Source organism: Excalfactoria chinensis, chromosome Z (assembly GCF_039878825.1).
Source record: "Excalfactoria chinensis isolate bCotChi1 chromosome Z, bCotChi1.hap2, whole genome shotgun sequence".
In the NCBI taxonomy this organism is placed as follows: domain Eukaryota; kingdom Metazoa; phylum Chordata; class Aves; order Galliformes; family Phasianidae; genus Excalfactoria; species Excalfactoria chinensis.
In genome coordinates this window covers 931,328-952,663 of record NC_092857.1, presented here as the reverse complement: position 1 = coordinate 952,663, position 21,336 = coordinate 931,328, and the positions used below count along the sequence as shown (strand labels likewise).

Below are 21,336 nucleotides of genomic sequence, written 5' to 3'. Positions count from 1 at the left end.
TCTCTCCTTTGAATGCTTGCATATCTATAGTGGTTTTGTGCTGTCCTTTCCATGGGCTTTTGTACTTTGATTTGCTTGTCTCAGGACTCCAGAGTCTATTCTGATGTTGGAGATGTCTCTGTTGTTTGGATATACAAGTCAGGGGCGTTTTTTCTTCTGACTGTTGCTCAATTCCAGCAGGTATCACAGGAACAGGGCCTTTAGTCTTGATTGCATTTAAGCTGTAAGTAAAGGGCACTGATTTATATCTGAGGAAGTAGCAGCACCAGCACTTAGAAGCAGCTGTCTGTAAGTTCTTATTAAGTCAGTGATCCATGTCAACAGCAAGATGCAGTCACTGGTTTGTAACTTCAGTGCATCTTACAACGCTTTCTATTGTGATCAGGTTCAAGTCTAATGTTAGAATGCCTGTTCTCAAGTTCATGACACCCGTTTACACACAGAAAGTATCAGAAATGGTTAAAACAATCGAACAACCTCCTTGTTACCTGTCTCCTATCAAAGTCATTTTGTTGTGATTTGGAGTTCCTGCTGCCATGATAACTCTTATCTGAAAAACAGACTCCAGGTTTCTTGTTTAGCCATTAATAATACAGGATTACAAAAGGTCCTGTTTGTTTTGTTTTGTTTCGTTTTTATCATTTTTTTTTTTTTCCTCATTTTTAAATAGTAACAGGCCTGCTTTAATTAGAAAGGCTCTAATACAGATTAAGGCATTAGGCAGGCTGGAATCCTCCCATCTCAGTGAAATTACAAGAGTGCTGAGAGAACCATTTAGATAATCAAGACCACAGAATATTCCATTAAGCCCTGTGCAGTCAGGCATAGCAAAGCAAATGTTCACAACCCCAAATCATGAACTTCTGAGACCTAGCAGGTGGTGTTTTTTCCCCCAAATAACCTGTGGTCTAAGTCACAGGTCCTGCAAACCTTCACCTGAACGGAGCCGTGGGGTTAATGACGTGACCAGAAGTCGGAAAGATGAGGAGGCTGCACAAAGGATCTGTGTAAAGGATGCCCTGTAGCTCAGATTCATTTCTCCCTTACTGTGAGTTAAAATCCAGAACAACGGGTATTGTGGGCAGCACCGGCCGTGGTGAAGGATGGGGAAGAATGGAATAAACCATACGGAGCACAAAGCAGGACCAGGGTTTTATTTCAGATCCATTGTCTCCCTGGGATTGTTTTGGTCCTTGGGGAAAGTGAGAGTTTTAAGATGCAAGAAGTCAAAGTGCCATTGCACACTCTTCTTTTGGTGGTTTTTTTTTGACCTATAATTAGCTTAAGGTATTAATATAAAAAGTAGGTAGCTGCATCTAATGATTTTTGTGTGTGTGTGTGTGTGTGTGTGTAATCTGAACCATCTGCCTCTAGATATTAAGGAGTTCACTCTTTAATCCAGATTATGGCTGACAAACTGGTTTTGGCATTCACGTTTCACTAGCACTGTGCCCCCGAGGAGCTGCTGTGGCTGTAGAAACTCTCCTGCCTGCGACTGTTGATTTTGGAAACTGCTCTTGTGTTGGTTGGTTGGTTTTTGTCTTTCCCGTGGCGGTTTGCTTGTAGCTTCCATTCTTCCTGAGGATGGCCTTCCTAATGAAAAGCATGCTGAGCAACCAGGTGAAGAATTTGGGGCTCGGAGGCGGAGGAGAAGAAAGTAAAGAAGAAAGCACTCCTTCCGACCCAGCAGCTGCTGCAGGAATGACCAGAGAAGAGTATGAGGAGTACCAGAAGCAAATGGTGGAGGAGAAGTGAGTACCTGTTCCCTTATTAGCAGCAGTGGGGGCTGCATCTTTGTGACCTTGGGCAGGTAGAGATACCCCAAGAGAAACCCAAACTTCAGCTCCCCAATCCACCTCTTTGCTTTAAGTAGAGAAATCTTTGCTAGAGGCTTTCCAAAGCAGCAGCTCACCAACTGCAGATGGCAAAATGCTGTGTTTGCCCTTTTTCCCCTCATTCTGTGACACCCCCCCCCCCCACTCCTCCATTCCTCTCCCCAGGTTGATGTGCTGGATCCGATCTGAGCAGGGGTTGCTTTATCTATCACTTTTCCCCATAGGTGTGAGGATGGTTGTGGTGCAGGGTTGGATTCTCATGGGGTGCACTACAACTGTGTGCAGAGTACGCTGTGCAGGTGTGAGCTTTGCTTTATCCACGATGATGGTGGAAGATGTAGAAAAAGCAACGTGTGTTATGCCACAAGGGTGATGTCGGCTTAGAGAAAAGTTATTAAGTGGCTCCTTTTTACTGCTGCATTTTTGGTTACTTTTTGTAATATCAACTTAAATCGATCAGTACTCTCCACCTGGTTAAATCCTATGGATGTTATTTCTTTTTCTGTATGAAAATGGGAGTAAAAACAGAGGACTTTTGGCATGTGGGAGTTCAAATCATGCATAATTATGGAGAAAACAATTGACTTTTAAATCTGAGATGCATCTGTTCTTCTAATGATCAATTACATAATGATTGTGTAAATCCTCTGTGTAAGATGATTATAGGTGAAAGGTTAATGACCGATGGAATCTGAGGTACCCAGGTCTGTATTTAGCAGCAGCCCTTTCTATCATATAACCTCAAGCAGGTATCGTTTGATCTGGAATAAAATACAGGATGTTTTTGCTTCATGTTTTGGTCATCAGATGCGGGTGGGAGGGAGGGCTCTCTGCTGAGACTGGAGAGCAAACCCGAGTCCCTGGGATGGGGAAAACTCTTGTAAAGTGTATTATTTGTACCAGTGTGTCTTCAGGCACACAGAAACGTGCTGAGGAGTCAGTGCAGGAGTGCTTCAGTTTGGAAGGTGGGAATCACTTCCAGAAAGAAGTTTGCTGAGGACAGTCCATGCTGAAGGGTTATATAAGAGAGGTCAGAGACGTGATGAGCACTGCTGGAGTTGTGGCCTTTGATACATGGATGTCGTGGCTTTGGCCAGGATTCTGTGCTTTGTTGGCCTTTTTTATTCATTTATTTTCTTTTAATGCAACAAAACCCACCAGAAAGGCGGGGATTGCTGTTTCTTAGGAGAACGTGCAATACAGAGGAGCAAACAGGTTGTTTCTGCTGGCAATCTCCAGCATTAAGGGCAAGAAGGGGCCACCAGGTAGTGCTGCACACCTGCTACTGGCTGTCATGCAACAGCCCCTATACCTGAGTCCCACAGCTGTAGCACTTTGCTTTGCATTCCATAATTAAACCTGCAGCATCCCAGGGCCCAGGTGATGGTGGAAGGGTGCCGAGTCTTCCTGCAACACCAGAGCAAATGAAAAGCTCAGGTTGAGCAGAGCATCCTCCCCTTCTACGTCTCATAGGGCACCCAATGTTGTCACTGGAAAGGATGTGATGTCCCAATGGGGACGTTCCCAACACTGTACAACCCAACACTGTACAACCCAACACTGTACAACCCAACACTGTACAACCCAACACTGTACAACCCAACACTGTACAACCCAACACTGTACAACCCAACACTGCGCGACCACTGACTGCTCCTGTGGAGAAGTGGCTGGGGAAGAGAAAGGCCACTAGCATACAAACCTTCTCTTCAGAACCATCCCCTTAATCACTGCCCGAATGGTGCTTAAGTTGGCTTCCAGTTAATGAGAACCAAAGAGGGTTCACCAGACATCTTTGAAGATACACACTGTGCAAGCAGGTGTAAGTGACTGAACCAAGAATCTCAAATTTAACGAGCAAGTGTTATAAAATCACAGCTAGAGGAAGTTCTTTTCCATAGAGGAGAAACTGCCATTATCTGTGATAGGAAGCTCTGAAACTGTTACTGATGTAGGGCCAATTTCCAGCACCAGCAGTTCCTCAGCTACTGAAGCAGCAGCCTGAATGTAAAGGACAGCTATTTTATCAATACCTTGAAGAAAATTCTGGGTTGTTGTTTGTTTTTTTTTCCCCTTCTTATTTTCCAGGATGGAAAGAGACGCGGCGTTTGCACAAAAGAAGGCAGAAAGAGCCTGTCTGAGGGTTCACCTGAGAGAGAAGTACCGACTCCCCAAGGTGAGGTGCAGCTCACAGCCCCGTTTTGCCCAGTGGCTGCATGTGGAGCAGGCAGCTCTGCAGCCACTGCAGTACGGGACCCAAAGGGGCCCAGGTGATGTTTCTTATAGAGTCATCATAGAACGGTTTGAGTGGGAAGGGAGCCTTAAAGGCCATGTGGTCCCACTCCCTGCAATGCACAGGGACACCCACAGCTCCATCAGTGCTCAGAGCTGTCTGACACTGCAAAGTACTGCCAAGGAAACCGAAACACAGAGATGTGCTGACAGAAATCTGTGCTTCTTCGTGTCATAATTGGCTGGAGCAGGAGGTCAGTGGCTGTACAGAAGCATTCAGGGTGTTGTAAGGAAAGCTCACAGTGAGGGAGAGCTGGTGATGTGAGCAGTGCCTTGCTATGGGATGGAAGGGGAGGAAAGCCCTCTCTGTCTCTGTGGAGTGTAGGTGAGTGACTCCAAATGGACTGCTGCTGCTCAGGGAATGAGCTCAGAGGGATTGCAGGTGGGTCACTGGAAATATCAGTGGAGCCATGGAGGGGAAAGAGGTGACTGAAGAATCATTAGGAAAGGAATAGATGGCAAAACCAGAAAACATCATTGGATGGCAGCAGCTGTCTTTAACAGCTTGAAGTTTTAATGGGTTTTAGTTGTAAAAGGAATGTGGTTTTAATTGTTCTGTCTCAAAATAAAGGCAGGAGAACAGCAAAAGTGATGAAGTATCACACAGCTTTGGCACAGGAGCATCAGATGTGAGGGCATACAATGGAGCTGTCAGACTGAGGGTCATTGAAGGCAGTAAATAGGGAACAGTTTTACCCGTGCTTCCAAACACCAGATGAGATGGAAAGTGTTCCACAGGACGTTTCCATCCAGTGCTAACATCAGGCTAGGTGCCTGGCTTTTGCTGTTTATTAGAGGAGAGGAATCCCATTCCTGTTCCCTCTGGAAATATAGAAAAACATGTCATAATTCCCCCATTCTTTATTCCACCCCCCCAAAAAAAAAAACAACCCCAAACCACCAAAGGACATTGCTTTCCACTTGCTGCAATATGTCCACGTTATCTGTAAGCATTTAGTCATGCTATACTCTGCAGGTAGGGACTCCCTAAAACCTGAGATTCCCCTCTGGGCCACAGGAATGAAACCCTCTCCATTCACCCAAATGCTCTGTGGCATTTGGTTTTGCTTTTCCACTTCGTTCAAAGCTCTCTGCACTGTCAGCTCCAACACAGAGCACTCAAGCCAAAGCAGTTGTATGGGGACTTTATCATCAATGAAGAGAGATCAGCACCTGGAGCTTCATCCATTCAAACCTCCAGCGTACTTTATCATTATCCACTCCATGTTCTTATTGCTCATCTTCCTGCTTCTCCCTTTGCAGATAACACCACAACCTTGTGATCTGGTAGCCTCTGTGTATTTCTTATTCCGTTTCTTGCAGTCAGCTCAGATCAGGGCCTGCTGGTCCATTGATCACATGAAGATACGCACTTCTCTGCCTTATGCCCTTGTTGTATCACCCTGCTTCCAAGTAGGATGAACTGGGATGTGTTTAACTTAAGTCATGTGTTCCTGGCTCTGTTGTGCATAACTACAAAGGTATCTGTGTGCTGACCACTCAGGAATTTCAAGAACATAAACCATAGAATCACCAAGGTGTGAAAAGACCCTTAAGATCATGCAGACCAACCATCCAAATACCACCAATACTGACCAGGGGGTAGAAGAGCCCATCTATATTCCCTGTTAATTTGGAGCCCAGGTAGTTAGAACCCTGGCTTTTGTTTCTGTGTAATTACAATGTCCTATTAGTACGTGGCTCACATTTCCCAGCCCTTTCTGTTCTGTGACGAGGCGTTTAATGGGGGTGATGGCCCAAGTCAGGGGTGAGAACAATCCATGCAACTTTTTAATCTCTGCATTAATTCAGCAGCAGTAATGAAATTAACTATCAAGAGGGAGTCCAACACATTCAGGACATCCTCAGTTAACGAATCATTAATACTCCAGTGTATTTCATTCATAAAGGCTCAAGGGCTGCTGTCACAGCAGGGAATTCTGAGTCACCCCAAAACCTGCGGGCATCTGCCCCACTGTGACCCAACCTGAAGAAAAACAGAGGGGAAACCTTCCTGGGAGCTGTCAGCTCTCATGATTTCAGCTTTGACAGAGCACAAGCCCTGCAAAGTGGTTGTGTGGGGCTGCAGCGCAGAGTCTGCCTGCTGACACCCACCAGAGGGATGCGTTGCAAGGGAGTCAGGAAGATAAAAGCAAGGTTGTCCTGCTACGTGGATGGGCTCTGCCATCTGATGGCTGCTGCCGCCCCGATCTATGCTACATCCTTCACTGACCATCAGTTACCTGAAAACAAAAAAGTGCTGCCATTTCTTCTGATCCTCCTTTCATCTCAACGCTGGTTTCATCGGCACTCATTAAGTTGTGTTACAAAGGCCTATCCACAGCCCAAAATTACCAAAGGAAAAGAGTGTGCAAGCATTTCTTCTTGCTGTATGGCTCTGTGCGGTTTGAAGGGAGACATTCCTTATTTTTTTATCTTCCTCTTTCCTTCTTTCCCCCCCTTTTTTCCCCTTTCTTCTTCTTCTATTTTAAATAATCTTTTTTTTTTCCTTCTCATCCTTTTCCTTCTTTTTCTTTCCATTTTTTTCCCCTTCTTTCCCTTTTTTTCCCCCCTTTTCTTCTTTAAGTTACTCAAAATATTTTAAACAACAACTTTACAACAATTCCATTTAAAAGAAAACTTTGTGAAGACACTTATTTTTTTCTTGGAAAGAAAAGATATCCAGAAGTTATTGTTTTAAGAAATAATAATCATATATATTATTTTAAAACAGGTGGGGCTTTTTGATGCCAGAACTTTAATATAGTAAAAGTGCCCCGCTGATATATTTCTACATAAATTGGGTTTTTGTGTGTGTGTGTCAAAAACTGCTGCCAACCCAAGCAGCAATATCAAGCACCTTTGTGCCAATAGCTTGGTGCTGCCTTTTTGAACAGAGGGAAGAATCTCACCTGGCCAAGGGCACTGATGGTGTTTCATGTAGTTTCTTACCCTTGATACGGAAGGAATGTGAGACAGCGAGTGGGATAGCTGGTCAGGATCCCTCAGGGTAGGGCTGCCTGCCTTTTGTTTGTATTTATGCTGATGGCCTTCAGTGCAGAAATCATAAATTGGAGCAGAAGTTGTAGGAGGAGCTGAGCTCAACGAAAGTCCTGCTAATGAAGGATGCTTCCATGATGTTTGCTGAGTAACAGGACAGACCTCGGCGCTGTTCTGTTCCAGCAGTGTGGTGTGGTACTGCTCGCGTTCATCAAAGCACTGCTCTGAAAATGGCTTTTATTTCTATTCCTGTCCTAATTCTCTGCAGCCTCACCCACGCATTCAAGAGCCCACCAACAAATCCGGTCCTTTCCCAGCAGGGAATTCCAACGTTTTCCAGGGCTGTTCTGAGCCCTCACTGCCAGCTCTCGGCTGCGCGATGTAAAACTCAGGTTATAAACCACCCTCCTGCTTTTCCGACGGAGCTGGAGATGCCGAGCCCATCCGTGGGCGCCCAGCAGCCCTCTGGTGCCGTGCTGGTAGAACTGCACCGCTCTTCTCTTGCCAGAGCGGCTCAATGCGAAGCGGAGCTGCGATTTGGTTGAGCAACGAGCCAGCCTCGTGACTTAGAGAAAGCGGTGCCGTCTGTATTGAGGCGGTCTGGGAGCCCTCGTTCGTATCCTGGGGTGAAAAATACGTTTTTCTGTAAATCAAATGGGCTTTAATTTTATTATTATTAAATTTTTTATATATATTTTTTTGTGACGAGGACCTCGCTGACTGACTTCCCAAGGGAGGGGAGTGTTATCCCTAGGGAGCAGGACAGGATGTTCTGAAACAGGTATGATGAGGAAGGAAGGGAAAAAAGGAAAAGGAAAAGGAAAAGGGAAAGGAAAAGAGAAAACAAAAAGAGAGAAGAAGGGAAAAGAAGGAAGAGGAGAGGGGTGGGAAGGGAAGGGAAAGGAGGGGAAGGGAAGGGAAGGGAAGGGAAGGGAGGGGAAGGGAAGGGAAGGGAAGGGAAGGGAAGGGAAGGGAAGGGAAGGGAAGGGAAGGGAAGGGAAGGGAAGGGAAGGGAAGGGAAGGGAAGGGAAGGGAAGGGAAGGGAAGGGAAGGGAAGGGAAGGGAAGGGAAGGGAAGGGAAGGGAAGGGAAGGGAAGGGAAGGGAAGGGAAGGGAAGGGAAGGGAAGGGAAGGGAAGGGAAGGGAAGGGAAGGGAAGGGAAGGGAAGGGAAGGGAAGGGAAGGGAAGGGAAGGGAAGGGAAGGGAAGGGAAGGGAAGGGAAGGGAAGGAAGGAAGGAAGGAAGGAAGGAAGGAAGGAAGGAAGGAAGGAAGGAAGGAAGGAAGGAAGGAAGGAAGGAAGGAAGGAAGGAAGGAAAAGAAAAAGGGAAAAAAAGAAAAGAAAAAAGAAAAAAGGTAAAAGAAAAAAAAAGCAAAGAAGGGAAAAGAAAAAGAAAAAGCAACGAAAAAAATAAAAAGGGGGGAAAAGAATAAAACGAAAGAAAGGCAAAATGAAAAGAAGAAAAGAAAAAATACAAAAGAAGGTAAAAAGAAAAAGAGAAAGAAAAAGAAAAAGGAAAAGAAAAGAAAAAGAAAAAGAAAAAGAAAAAGAAAAAGAAAAAGAACTGATTCTGCAAAGAAAGCCTCACTTCAGCTGCCTCCAGGTGAGGGTTGCCCTTCCCTCAGGATATACAGCACAGAAAAAAGCTGTCATTAGCAAATGGGAAGTGAATGCAGCTCTGTACAACAAACGATTTCAGATCGACAAACTCTCTGTCAGGGCGTTTGTTTTTTCAAGCTATCTGAAGATGCACAGTTTTCTGTCTTCACAAATGGAGGAATTCTGAAGCTCTGATCTCTTTGTCACTACCCAGGGATGTCAGCATACAGGCTGTGTGTCCCTGTACAGGAACGCAGAAAGTCAGCAAGCACAGGATCATTAAAGTGTGGACTCCACCATTATTCCTTCTGCTGCTAATAAGCACTGATTGTAGAATCATAGCATGGCTTGAGTCGGAAGGGTTCTCAGTGGCCATCTGTCCCGCTCCCTGCAGTGAACAGGGACACCCACAGCTCCACCAGGTGCCCAGAGCTCATCCAGCCTGTAGGTCTGCACAGATATGGTGGATCTTCCCATTCCCGCAAGAAATGTGGATGTATGTTACCTTACCTCTGAGCATGGATGGTGACATCCCCAGGTATGAGGAAGACCCACCACGCTCCTCCTCTAAATGCCTCTTGTTCCAGGCTGCAACTGCTGAGCAGAGTGACAGGCACAGAAAGAGGAAAAGATATCCTGAGGGCAACTTTAATTACAGGAGGATTAATTATGTAAAAAAGGGAAGTACAAGATTTTAAGTGGTTGATTGGATTGTAGGCTTAAATCTCTAAACACCAGCATTTTAATTAGTGGATGAGCAGTAAAATATCATTAGATCTTTTTTGTTGTTGTTAGGCTTTGTTTTCCTTTTTGGAGGCTGAGACAGCTGCTGAAGAGCATTTCCCAGCAGCCTCACCATGCTCTGTAAGGATGTGAGTTTAAACCCTCAAAAGTGATATTGTCAATGGCATAAGGATGTTCAAAGGGAGCCTTAAAGGCCCTCAGGTCCCACTCCCTGCAGTGCACAGGGACACCCACAGCTCTGCTGGGTGCTCAGAGCCCACCCAGCCTGACCTTGGGTGTCTGCAGGGATGGGGCACCACATCTCCAGGTCAACCTGTGCCAGGGCCTCACCACTCTTACTACAAATCCCCAGTTGCCCTGTTGGCCACTCTGCTTTGGATGCAGACCAGGGTACAGTTCTGTGCTGCAACTTGTGATAGTGCAGCCCAAATGCATTCCTTAATATGAAAACTCCATGCTATTTCAGGTAGCACAGCCTGGATGAGAAGCTCTGAATATTGCCAGTATCATCCACCAAGCACGCATTGTAGATGAAAGTGTGAAACTCAGGACTGAGCAGGGCCTCCTTTTCAGTGCAAAATCTAAAGCTCCGTGCTATCTGGGATAGATTTATAAGAGAAAGCAGTCCCTTAATGAACCTAATCCTATTAACAGAATTGTCAACTTAGGTTTGTCATCAGAAAGATGTTTTTAGCCATGAGACATTCAATCTTTGGACAATTTTGCCTTTGCAGAGTAGTCAGCACATCAGTTCCATACAAAAGAAAGTGCGTTTTTACTGCTTTTCGTGTGATATTGCCAGATAAATTTGTTCAGCTTGCTTTCTTGTAAGCAGCTTTCGATGCAGGGTCACCTAAGAACAGATCTGGTACCTGACAAAGGGTGAAAATAAAGGTTCCACCATCAGATACACTTTGAAAGCTGTTTGTCTGGTCTGATGGAGTTTAGAGGTGTTTTATGAAAGGCCTTCATCTAAAGCATGAGTAGGATGGGTCTAGAGTATCCAACCATGGAACTGCCTCAGGACATCGCATGCCTAGAACCAGGAAAGAGACATCAGTAACAACCTGTGAATGCAACAGAGAAGGTCAAGTGAGGAAACGAGAAGGCCCCAGTGGGTGCACATTTGGGCTGCACACAGATTCCTTCCAGCATCTTTCCGAATGGGATGCTTGGGATTCACTCCATCCTGCTGCAGGTGGCTGAGGAGCTCCATGTGCAGTGCCAGAAGATGTGCATGCTAAGCTTGTGCTAATGCATGCTGATGCAAGTGATGACTGGTGCTAAATTAGCAAAGAGGCAAACAAAACACACAGAAAACAACCCACAAGAAGACTGTCATTCAGTTCTTGCCTTCTTTCTGAGCCAGAGTCCAGGAATCAATTGAATTCTGCAAGGTCTTGGCAGAGGAGCTTGAGGTGATGGTGCATGTGATGCAGGAGAGAAATATCTACTCTTGCACCCACCCAATCTGCCCAAGGACTGCATTGGTAGCACAACCCCACCCCATGGCCCCATCGCCCCTTTCAAGCCATCAATCTGCACATAAACCCACGGTGTCTCCTCAAACACCATCACTCTGTCACAGTACGGTCACTGCAGGGCGCACCTTCTGCCCCAGTGATGAGGGTTTGTGCTGACACCTGAACTTTGCATACCTCAGGAAGAGGCTGTGCCATCTGCTCCAGGCAGGTGGATCCCTGCCCCAGCCCAATGCGCTGATGTGGGCACTGCTCCCCCAGTTCTATGCTGCTGCTGAACAGTTTGTCATTCGCTGGTATTCAGAGGGAGTGAGTATTCAGATGCCATCAGGTGCCATTTCAATAGCAAGTGCTGATAAAGACATCTGAAAGGAAAGCATCTCACGGTGAGCAGAACATGCAGTCATGTCATCTCAAAAAGCTTTTGCTCTATTGCATTGAGATAGGAATATTGTGAAGCCCCAGTGTAATGAATACCGCTCTCTAGCTGTGCCAAAGGAGATGCATATTAACCAGGCAGGAAGAAGAACTTACCTCAGGAGTTCCTCAATACATGCAGGCTTCAGATGAGTACCTGAAAACAAAGAAACAAGCAAACAAAAATGCTGAATTTGAAGAGTCTTCTTGATGATCCAAATCTTTCGTTAACAGCCCGAAGTGGAACAGCTCCGGATGCACTGTGGTTAATCTGCAAGCTTTCATTGCTTCTGCTTACAGCATATAGTTAGACTCATTTCTGCTTATGCCTGTGTGTTATGCTTGTATCAAGAGCTCTGCTGGATCATTCCTGTAACAGAACTGACCTGGCTGGGTCTGACTGCATCAGGAGGACAGTCAGGACCAAAGAACATTCCCAGGCTGGGCTCCATCATCTGTGCTGCTGAATTGTCAGAGCGATGTCTGCCCCACTTCTGGCCTGGGCAGCCTCCCAGGCAGCTCACAGGGCTGGTTTGGGAGTGAGGACAAGCATTCCCAATGGGCAGCTGGATGGGAGCACCCTGTTTTGTAGGGCAAGAGAGCTCAATAGCACGGCTGCGGCTCATTGCAGGCCAGCTGGCCCTGGGGCAAGAGGCCAGTGCCAGGCATGTTTAATGGACAAGCAATAGATGTTCTCCTGGGCTGGCAGAGACCCCAAAAGGGTGACTGAGGCCTTGCAGAGATGGGTATATCCTGATACAGGGCTGTAGCTGGCTTTGGGAGGCGGGCAGTGCTGTCCCATGTGCTTGCTGGCACAGCAGGGAGCTGCAGTCCCAGCTGCAATGTGACCTGCACTGCTGCCCCAAAGGACAGCACAGCAGTGCATCATCAGCACTGCATGCAGAGTGCCTGGAGCTTGTGGTGTTAGACTGACTTTAAGAACGTCCTGTGGGAAAATCTCACCTCCCCTCATGAGAAAACAAACCTTATTTCCACCAGGCTTTAAAAGCCAGACGCAGGAAAACAAACTCAGAACTCAGACCCGTATTCAGACATTTAATGCAACATCTCATTTTAAGTACTCAAGTGACAGAGCCAGATCTGACAAACTTCAGAAGAAGAAGAGGCCATGCACATTTTTTTCACTAGGCTTTTTTCATTTGCTGGTGAGCAAAACCCCTGCTGCTGAAGCTTGCGTTAGGGCTGCTGAGGGCCAGGCTGAATGCAGAAGCAGGTGTAACCTCAGTGATTCTGGCAGAACTGTGCTACCTTCGTCCAAATCTGAGGTCAGAGATCCCTCTGAAACCCCAAACAGTGTTGTGCGTCACATCTCAGGCTTCAGCAGGACAGGGCTTTGTTGCAGAGCCATGCCAAGCAGTACTTGGCAATGCCAAAGTGGACTGTGTGTGTTGTATGGCCATATCTACACAGAATACCTGGTAGCATGCAGTGACGATATCTTCGCTAAGTCTCCCTAAAAGAAAGAAAATGAGTGCTGGGTTGCTTAGAGGGACTGCAATAACTAACTCCATATCTTTTTATCTCCCTGTACTGAGCATTTCAGAGGGGTACCTCGTCCTATAGCCAGTGCTTGTGGATGGAAAGCATAAAACATTGCTCCTGCTACACCACCAGTAAAGAACACTTCTTGTTCTGATAGGGATGTGGTTTCTATCTCCCACAGATCTGTTGGCAGCATCCTCATCCACCTTAGCCACATCCATCATGAAAAACCCCTCCGTGTTTTTCACAAGAGATACAGGGAGAAATGAGACTTAAGAGCAGCACAGTTGCTGCAAACAGAACAAATAAACGTAATGTTAAAATAATGTCTGTGCAGTCAAGCACACCAACCTGCCTTGTCCTCATAAAGCCCCGAAACTACACAGCCATTGCTCATATACATCCTTCCATTCACTCGTACATTCATTCATTCACGCAGAACCCTCACTCTCAAGAACACCTCCTGCTGACAGCATTGCCGCTTATTCATATCAGCCCTTTGCTGCTGTCATGCTTCATTTTGGAGATGTAACGAGGCATTAATGCTTATCTTTGATGTGTGAACTGTGTCAAAATATCCCGTCCTTCTGAGCTCTGGATGCGTCGGGAATCCACCACGAAATGTGAACAGAATCACCATTGTTTAAAGCTGACACAGCAGCAGCAATAGCACATTGCAGCCGGCGGGCAGGAAGCAAGCCTAGAGCCTAGAGCAGTGCTCAGACCTCAGTGCCAGAAACCCAATTTATTTACACCTTTTTTCTTTTCTTTTCTTTTCTTTTCTTTTCTTTTCTTTTCTTTTCTTTTCTTTTCTTTTCTTTTCTTTTCTTTTCTTTTCTTTTCTTTTCTTTTCTTTTCTTTTCTTTTCTTTTCTTTTCTTTTCTTTTCTTTTCTTTTCTTTTCTTTTCTTTTCTTTTCTTTTCCTTTTCTTTTCCTTTTCTTTTCTTTTCTTTTCTTTCAATGATTTTCTTTGCAGACCAAAAAATGGTCTGTTCTCTTCTGCACGTCTGGCTGCTCAGACAGCAGCTCACCGCCTGAAGTGCTCCCTGTTTTAATGTGACGTTGGACCGTCACCTTTTACTCCTTTCATCCCAATAGAAAGTACACAAAATGCAAAACTAAGAGCAACCTCCCAGGATGAAACTCCAAGACGGGAACAGAAAACAGGTGTCAGAACTAACTGGAATATAGACCCGGGTGCTGTGGTTGCAATTATGGGTTTGTGGTAGACCCCATCACTGTGCTTGGTTTTGCAGGTCTCTTTGCATAGATATGTAATGGTAGGTGGGTGGTTGTGCTGGATGATCTTGGAGGTCTTTTCCAACCTTGGTGATTCTGTGGCTCTGTGGAAACAAACAAAGCCAAACAAACCAAAGGGGACTCGTTGTTAGGTCCTGAAACCCCATTGAGCACTGCTTTTGTTTTCTGTTCTTTGTGTCAGAGCGAACTGGATGAGAACCAAATACAGATGGCTGGAGACGACGTGGGTTTGCCAGAAGACCTCCAGAAGATGGTGGCAGAGGATCAGATAGAAGAAGAAGACAAGGACTCTATCCTGGGACAGTTGCAGAACATTCAGAATATGGACATGGACGCAATCAAGGAAAAGGCACAAGCCACCTTCACCGAAATCAAACAGGCTGCTGAGCAGAAATGTTCTGTGATGTAGGGGAGACCCCAGGGCTGTCAATCCAGCCCCACCTCACAGGGGTGGGGGTGAGGGCGGGCAGAGGGGTACACCTACCTATCTCTATGGTAATACATGTCAATAGGAGAGAGAGACAGAGATCAAAGCCTCCAGGGTGGGTATATTTAGGTGCTGTAGTTGCTTAGTGTAAAGGCAGAAATGATGATTCTATTTATTTGTTTATTTATTTATTTTTTAACATAACATTTTTCCTCAAGGAAAAGATGGCTTTGAAAACAAAACAAAAAAAAAATAAAAAAAAAAATAAAAAAAAGAAAGAAAGAAGGAAAAAAAAGAAATGGAAATGCTGGGGGGAAAAGCGTGCCTTTCCAAAGTGTTCAAAATGCAACTAAATGTGTCACTGTCCAGTACAGCTGTGCTTCCACTGCATAACCTACAGGTAACCACTCATTTAATACCGCTCTCAGAAATATACGTATGTGATCGAAAACACCTCGACTCAAACATTTTAAAGCAAAAGCAATATTCAAACGTTTTGTGAGGATCCTTTAAAAAAATAGATTGTTTTTGATCACCACTGCTGTAAATTTAAAGGCAAAAAGCGAAGCATAAAATGCTACCTGCCACCTGGGACAACCGTGTCATTATGTGTGTTTGTGATGGGGACCTGCAGGACACTCATAGCAATGAGATACTGTACACAAAACCCCACACAAGAGCTACACTGCCCTCCCAGAGGGCTGATACACATAATGGCACTCATACAGGGCCCTGATAATATGTAAAGCGAAGCACTTTGTAAATTCTTCAAGAGGAGGTTTGTGAATTAATTAAATATGCAAATGGGGATATGTAGCACCTCCCTACAGGTCTGTAAGTCTCTTCTCTCTCAGTCTCCACCCAGTCAAATAAAAATATTCATTCAAAATGAATAAATGCACTAATATGGTTTGTCTCCTTCTTCCCCTCCCCTCCCTTACTCTCCTCTCTCCTCCTCTCTCCTCCCCTTTTCTCCCCTCCCCTCCTCTCTCCTTCCTTTCCTTTCCTTTCCTTTCCTTTCCTTTCCTTTCCTTTCCTTTCCTTTCCTTTCCTTTCCTTTCCTTTCCTTTCCTTTCCTTTCCTTTCCTTTCCTTTCCTTTCCTTTCCTTTCCTTTCCTTTCCTTTCCTTTCCTTTCCTTTCCTTTCCTTCCCTTCCCTTCCCTTCCCTTCCCTTCCCTTCCCTTCCCTTCCCTTCCCTTCCCTTCCCTTCCCTTCCCTTCCCTTCCCTTCCCTTCCCTTCCCTTCCCTTCCCTTCCCTTCCCTTCCCTTCCCTTCCCTTCCCTTCCCTTCCCTTCCCTTCCCTTCCCTTCCCTTCCCTTCCCTTCCCTTCCCTTCCCTTCCCTTCCAGCTCCATTGGCCTTTGATTAGCAAGGATCCATCCACCTCCCTCTGCATTTGTACAAGGTTATTAAGCGCCTCTGTGCTCTTCTGCTGCTTTTCAGGCTGAGTTATCCTATCTATAAAACGCCGCGGTAAACAGGCCTAAGACTTTTGACCTTTGAATTAAAATGTGCCTGGGACATCCTGAAAATCTTATTGAAAGCATCTGGTGGTTTAAAGGAGCTAATTAAGTTCGTAAGCACATACAGGATCAGCGTTTTTGTGGTTTAAAGGGTCAGAGAAGAAAGTACAGTCAGAAACACCAAACGAGTGATTAACGAGATTCCAAAATGCGGTCTGGGTCAGCAGAGGCGAGTGGAGCTGGGGGTGGCTGGGGGATGGGATGAGTGGGATGAGAGCCCCCCACCCGCAATGAGGGACACTGCCAGGCCAGGCACTGGGCACAGCTGAGCTGATCTGCTGCTGGCAGGTCCCGCAGTGCCTTAGGCACCATTTTTAGAGCCAGAGACATAAAAAGCTTCAGCCTGGCACAGCAGGGTCAGGTCACACAAGGTGCTGGATGGCATCCTGGCTGGAGTGTCCCTGGGTGGTGGGAGCTTACAGCATGTAGTTGTGGTCACCAAGACCTCAAGATCACCTTTGCTACTAACCCTAACGCAACCCTAACCTAACTTTAAGCCAAAACCAATGCAACCCTAACCCTAACACAAATGCAATGCAAGCCAATGAAGGAAGATGCAATGCAATTCAGTGCAATGTAATGCAGTGCAAGCATAATCCTAACACCGCCAGAAAGCACTGACCTGCAAGTAGCAGCAGCTGGCTTGGAGTGAAGCCAGGGGACCCAAGCAATGGCAGGGCCAGCAGCATGCCCACATCCTGCAGCCCTGAACAGACAGCATGGAGCTGGGGGCACTGAGCCCTGCACAGCTCAGTGGGTGCTGAGCCCTGGGGTCAGACAGTGGGGCAGCAAAGCAGACAGGCAGCACACTGACTGCTCCAACTCAGTGTATATAAATACACCTCCATGTTTATGAATGTCTCAACCAGTGCACACAAACACTTGAAGGGACGATGCGATGAAGATGCAGCCAGGTCTTTCCAGTGTTGCCCAGTGCATTGGGCACAGCCTGAAGCCCAGGAGCTGCCTCTGCCCCCAGCAGCATGACTGGGGGGGGGAGGGACAGAGGACCTTGCCCATCCCAACCAGTTAAGAAGCCTCTGATTCCAATTCTGTGAACTTCTAAGGATAATAAAAGGCCTTTCTCAAAGGCCTTGCATAGAATACTTCTCCTGACAGGCAGGCACTGCATGTGTGTGTTATGTGCACATGTGTGCACAAACTCACATGTATGCATGCGCATGCACCGGTGCGCATGTGTGCACGTGTGTGCATGCCTGTCTGTGTGTGTGTGTGTGCTGCATGGAAAAGGAGAAGATTAAAGGCATTAGGTCACATGGGAGCTACTGCTGGACGGGCCCTACCTGGGATTTGTGTTCTTACAGTTAATAGGATCGCTAGAGCTCAAGGCCGTCATCCCATCAAGATAAATGTCTCTGGTGCCCACTTTTAAGCAATCCGAATTCAATTAGGCTAATTGGAAAACAAGTAAAGAAGGATTGCATTAATATAGCCTTACAGCATGAACCTCCACTCCCCTGCTCCGGAGGGGCACATCAGCAAGGTGAGCCCAATGCCTGAGCTCATTGGGTGATGCAGAGCAACCAGCAAACAGGGCACAGGCTCCTGATAACGAACATTCCCCTTTTCACCCTACTCCCACCTTCCCCTCCATGATTTGCTGTCCTGTCCGTCACTCAGGGCAGTGATCCTTGCTGCACATCACCGGTCTGCAGAGTCCCACCTGCAGGCTGACCTCATTACTCCCATTCAACATAAAGACCAGGGGAAAGGAAGCAAAACCTACGGCATTTTATGTGCTGATTTCATGGCTTGAAGCCCCACACCATTCATTTCTCTCAAAAACATCAATAGGACCAAAATTATTCCCGTTTAGATTTCATTATGCATCCACAGGAAGGAGGCATAGGGGACAGCTATGGGGATATAGACACCAGTTTGGGAGTGGAAGTATTTTCCTGTATGTTACATTGTGATTAATAGCAAAAATGGTCTTGTTCCTATGTTTGCCAGTTCTGACAGGCGCTCAAGAGGCAGCAATTGCACCAGGACCCAGTTCCCTTCATGGCTCTTACTGTCAGCCCAGAGTCTGTCCACACGGCTACGCCTCTCCACCTCACCTTGCTGTCTGTCTCCTTTCTCACTACAACAGGCAAAAAGGACTCCCAAGCGTGCCCAGAGCTTCTGGAGGGCCAGACATGTTTTGTGCTGGTTGTGAGTGCCATAAAAACCCAGCTCCAAATTAGAAGAAATTAGGGACATTGCACAGTTCATTCATCTTCACTAATAGAGTTCTTGGGAAATACACATGTAGATTAAAGGAACACAATGGCCCCTGGCTGATTGCTTTGAGTACCCTCCAATGCCCCTCCAATGGTATTGACTTGCTTTTTATATTGTGCACAAAAGCCACACTAACCTTTTCTTGTCTCTTCTGTTGGCCTCTTCCCTTTTTGCCAATGGATGGCTGAGCTCTTTCTGTACACCTCTCCCTTCCCCCCATCTCTTCCAAGCAGCAGTCGGCAACAGCCAACCTCACCTGCATCTATTAGAAGAACCTGAGTGGATCTGGAAGGAATTAACTCTGAGACATCAGCCCATAAACCTTAAAAAGGTGTGGGCAAAGGCAGAAGGAAATCCCACAAACTGGGAGGAGGGCACAGACCGAAGGGACAGCCCTGCCCTCTTAACCCTCAGCCCCACATCCTCCGCAGGGTATGGGGATGTGAAACCAACTCCTTTCCTATCAGAAGCAATACCTACAACTTGGAAACTGTCCCCATCACTGTCCCTTCCAGCGTTCCTCACGAGGAGGGCCGAAAGTTTGAGGGCGGCTCCCACCCACGTGCATTTGCACTTGGTCAGTAAACACCAGTTCGAAGGCAGTCTGGCGCAGGGGTAGCACCCCGACAGCAACACCTTTTTCCCGCAGTACGTTTTATTCTGTGCACTAAACTCCCGGGCAGTGCCACGTCGAAACTGCCCCGGGGCCGACGTGCTTTCCAAACGCAGGTTGCGGCAGTCGGGAACCCGGCAACACAGGGAGGCCGCAGAGCGCGCAGGGCTCGGAGCCGACTGCCCACCGGCCCCTGACCCAAACATCCCGGGGCTCCCGTTCCAGCGCAGCCCCGTCGCGGAACGTCCGGTCCCCGCCGTCCGCCGTCCCGCGACGCTTTCCGACGGCGCTCAGCCGGCTCGGCAGCCGCGGTCCGCGTCGGGCTGCCCGGCCGGGTCCAGCCCCATCGGCAGCCGGGGGCCGCCCCTCCCCGCCCCGCGGGCCCCGGATGGCATCGCCCGGGGCCGCCCGGAGCCGGCGGGGCGTGGCGGCACGGGGGGCTGGGGGGGGGGGGGGGGGGGCGGCGGGCTCCGCCGGCGGGGCCCTGGGGATGCCCTGCCTCCCCCCGCCGGGCCGGAGCGGCGCGGGGCCCGGCCTTCCCCGTCGCCCACCGCCCCTCGGCACTCCTCCCCCGCCCCGAGGAGGGCAGCCCGCCGCGCCGCGCCGTGCCGTGCCAGAGCCGCCCGCGCCGCCCCGGGCCGGCCGCCCCATGCACCCTCCCGGCGCCCCGCTCGCCATGGCCGAGGGCGCTTTCTCGCTGTCGGCTCCGGCGGCGCGCAGCCCCGGGGGGAACCCGTCGAGGCTGCACAGCATCGAGGCCATCCTGGGGTTCACCAAGGATGACGGCCTCCTGGGCCCCTTCCAGCCCGACGGCGGCGCCGGCAGCGCCAAAGAGGCGGCGGAGAAGCGGGGGCCGCGGCACTGCCTCCCGAAGGGACCCGCGGAGCCGCCGCCGGCCGAGCACCAGGGCCGCTTCCAGGGTGAGCGCGGCGGGCGCGTGTCCCACGAGCCGGGGAGGGCCCGGAGGCGGCCGCGCCGCCGCTCACCCGTCTGTCTCCCCACGCAGAGCCGTACTGCCCGAGCAGCGCCAGCCCCGAGCTGCCCGCCGGCGACGGCGGCGACGGGAAGCCGTCGGACGAGGAGCAGCCCAAGAAGAAGCACCGGCGGAACCGCACCACCTTCACCACCTACCAGCTCCACGAGCTGGAGCGCGCCTTCGAGAAGTCGCACTACCCCGACGTGTACAGCCGCGAGGAGCTGGCCATGAAGGTCAACCTGCCCGAGGTCCGCGTGCAGGTAACGCCCGCGCTCCGGCTGCCGGTTCGGCTCGGCTCGGCTCGGCTCGGCTCGGCTCGGCTCGGCCCCGCGTTCTGTCTCCCGGGAGCCCCGTCCCGGCGCTGCGCAGACCCGCACTCGCGGTGGCGGCTGTCGGTTCCGCCGTCCCGGCTGTCGGTTCCGCCGTCCCGGCTGTTCCCCGCCGGGAGAAGCCGCGGGGCCGCTTTCCGTCCGAGCGGTCGCGGGTGAGAACTCGCAGGCCCGGCTGCCGCCGGTTCTCCGCCGTGTCCCCATTCGGGCGCTGCGTGCCGGGACGACGGACGGCCGGGGAAGGCGGGACGGCTCCGCCACGGGGTTCGCACTGCTCTGCGGTCCCCGGTGCCGTGCCGCTCCGAGTAACGCGGTTGTACTTGCAGGTGTGGTTTCAGAACCGTCGGGCCAAGTGGCGGCGGCAGGAGAAGCTGGAGGTGAGCTCCATGAAGCTGCAGGACTCGCCCATCCTCTCCTTCAGCCGCTCCCCGCAGGCGGCCCCGGTGGGCGCGCTGGGCAGCAGCCTGCCGCTGGAGACGTGGCTCGGTCCGCCCGTGCCCGGCGGCGCGGCCCTGCAGAGCCTGCCCGGCTTCGCGGCCCCTCCTCAGGGGCTGCCTGCCAGCTACACACCACCGCCCTTCCTGAACTCTCCGGCCGTGACCCACGCGCTGCAGCCCCTGGGAGCCATGGGACCACCGCCGCCCTACCAGTGCGGGGCCGCCTTTGTGGACAAGTTCCCCCTGGATGAAGGGGATCCACGCAACACCAGCATTGCCGCCTTGCGCATGAAGGCCAAGGAGCACATCCAGTCCATCGGCAAACCCTGGCAGACCATCTGAACCCCCTCCCCCTCCTCCCCTGCGCTGGGATGCGGCCGCTGAGGGTCCCGGGTCCGGGAGGCAGTGGGACGCCCCCGACCCGCTCTGCCGCCGTCATCACCCCGCGTCCCGACTTTGTGTTTCGTGGTCCTCTTTAAACCCCCTGTGCCGTGTGCCCTGCGGAGCTGGGGCCGGGCTGTAGCTTAGGAAAAGCTCTCCCACCCTCCCTCGTTGGCTGGATGTTTTAGTTGCAATAAAAGCTGCAGTAGGGCGCAGAGCTGCATGGAGTGCCTTGGGAGCTGCGGCCCACGGGGTCTGGGGAGGGTCTTCTGCTTTGTG

The 21,336-nt window shown here is 49.5% G+C and overlaps 2 protein-coding genes and 1 long non-coding RNA gene across 3 annotated transcripts; 2 read left to right on the top strand and 1 right to left on the bottom strand.

The window, feature by feature from the left end:
* The first annotated feature begins 1,584 nt into the window (after window positions 1-1,584).
* CPLX4 (complexin 4) lies at window positions 1,585-14,537 on the top strand. The gene is made up of 3 exons (XM_072360281.1): window positions 1,585-1,751; window positions 3,924-4,011; window positions 14,310-14,537. Exons 1-3 carry the CDS (start codon window positions 1,585-1,587, stop codon window positions 14,535-14,537), a joined length of 483 nt encoding a protein of 160 aa, XP_072216382.1.
* Window positions 7,597-11,847, bottom strand: LOC140264508 (uncharacterized). Its single transcript, XR_011906057.1, has 5 exons — window positions 11,752-11,847; window positions 11,483-11,522; window positions 11,126-11,313; window positions 9,234-9,320; window positions 7,597-7,748 (listed from the first exon to the last, which is right to left on the bottom strand). It is a non-coding gene; the product is annotated as an uncharacterized lncRNA (long non-coding RNA).
* A 4,989-nt stretch (window positions 14,538-19,526) lies between the features above and the next one.
* RAX (retina and anterior neural fold homeobox) lies at window positions 19,527-21,251 on the top strand. Its single transcript, XM_072360041.1, has 3 exons — window positions 19,527-19,854; window positions 19,941-20,170; window positions 20,566-21,251. Exons 1-3 carry the CDS (start codon window positions 19,584-19,586, stop codon window positions 21,016-21,018), a joined length of 954 nt encoding a protein of 317 aa, XP_072216142.1. The 5' UTR covers window positions 19,527-19,583; the 3' UTR covers window positions 21,019-21,251.
* Window positions 21,252-21,336: the final 85 nt, after the last annotated feature.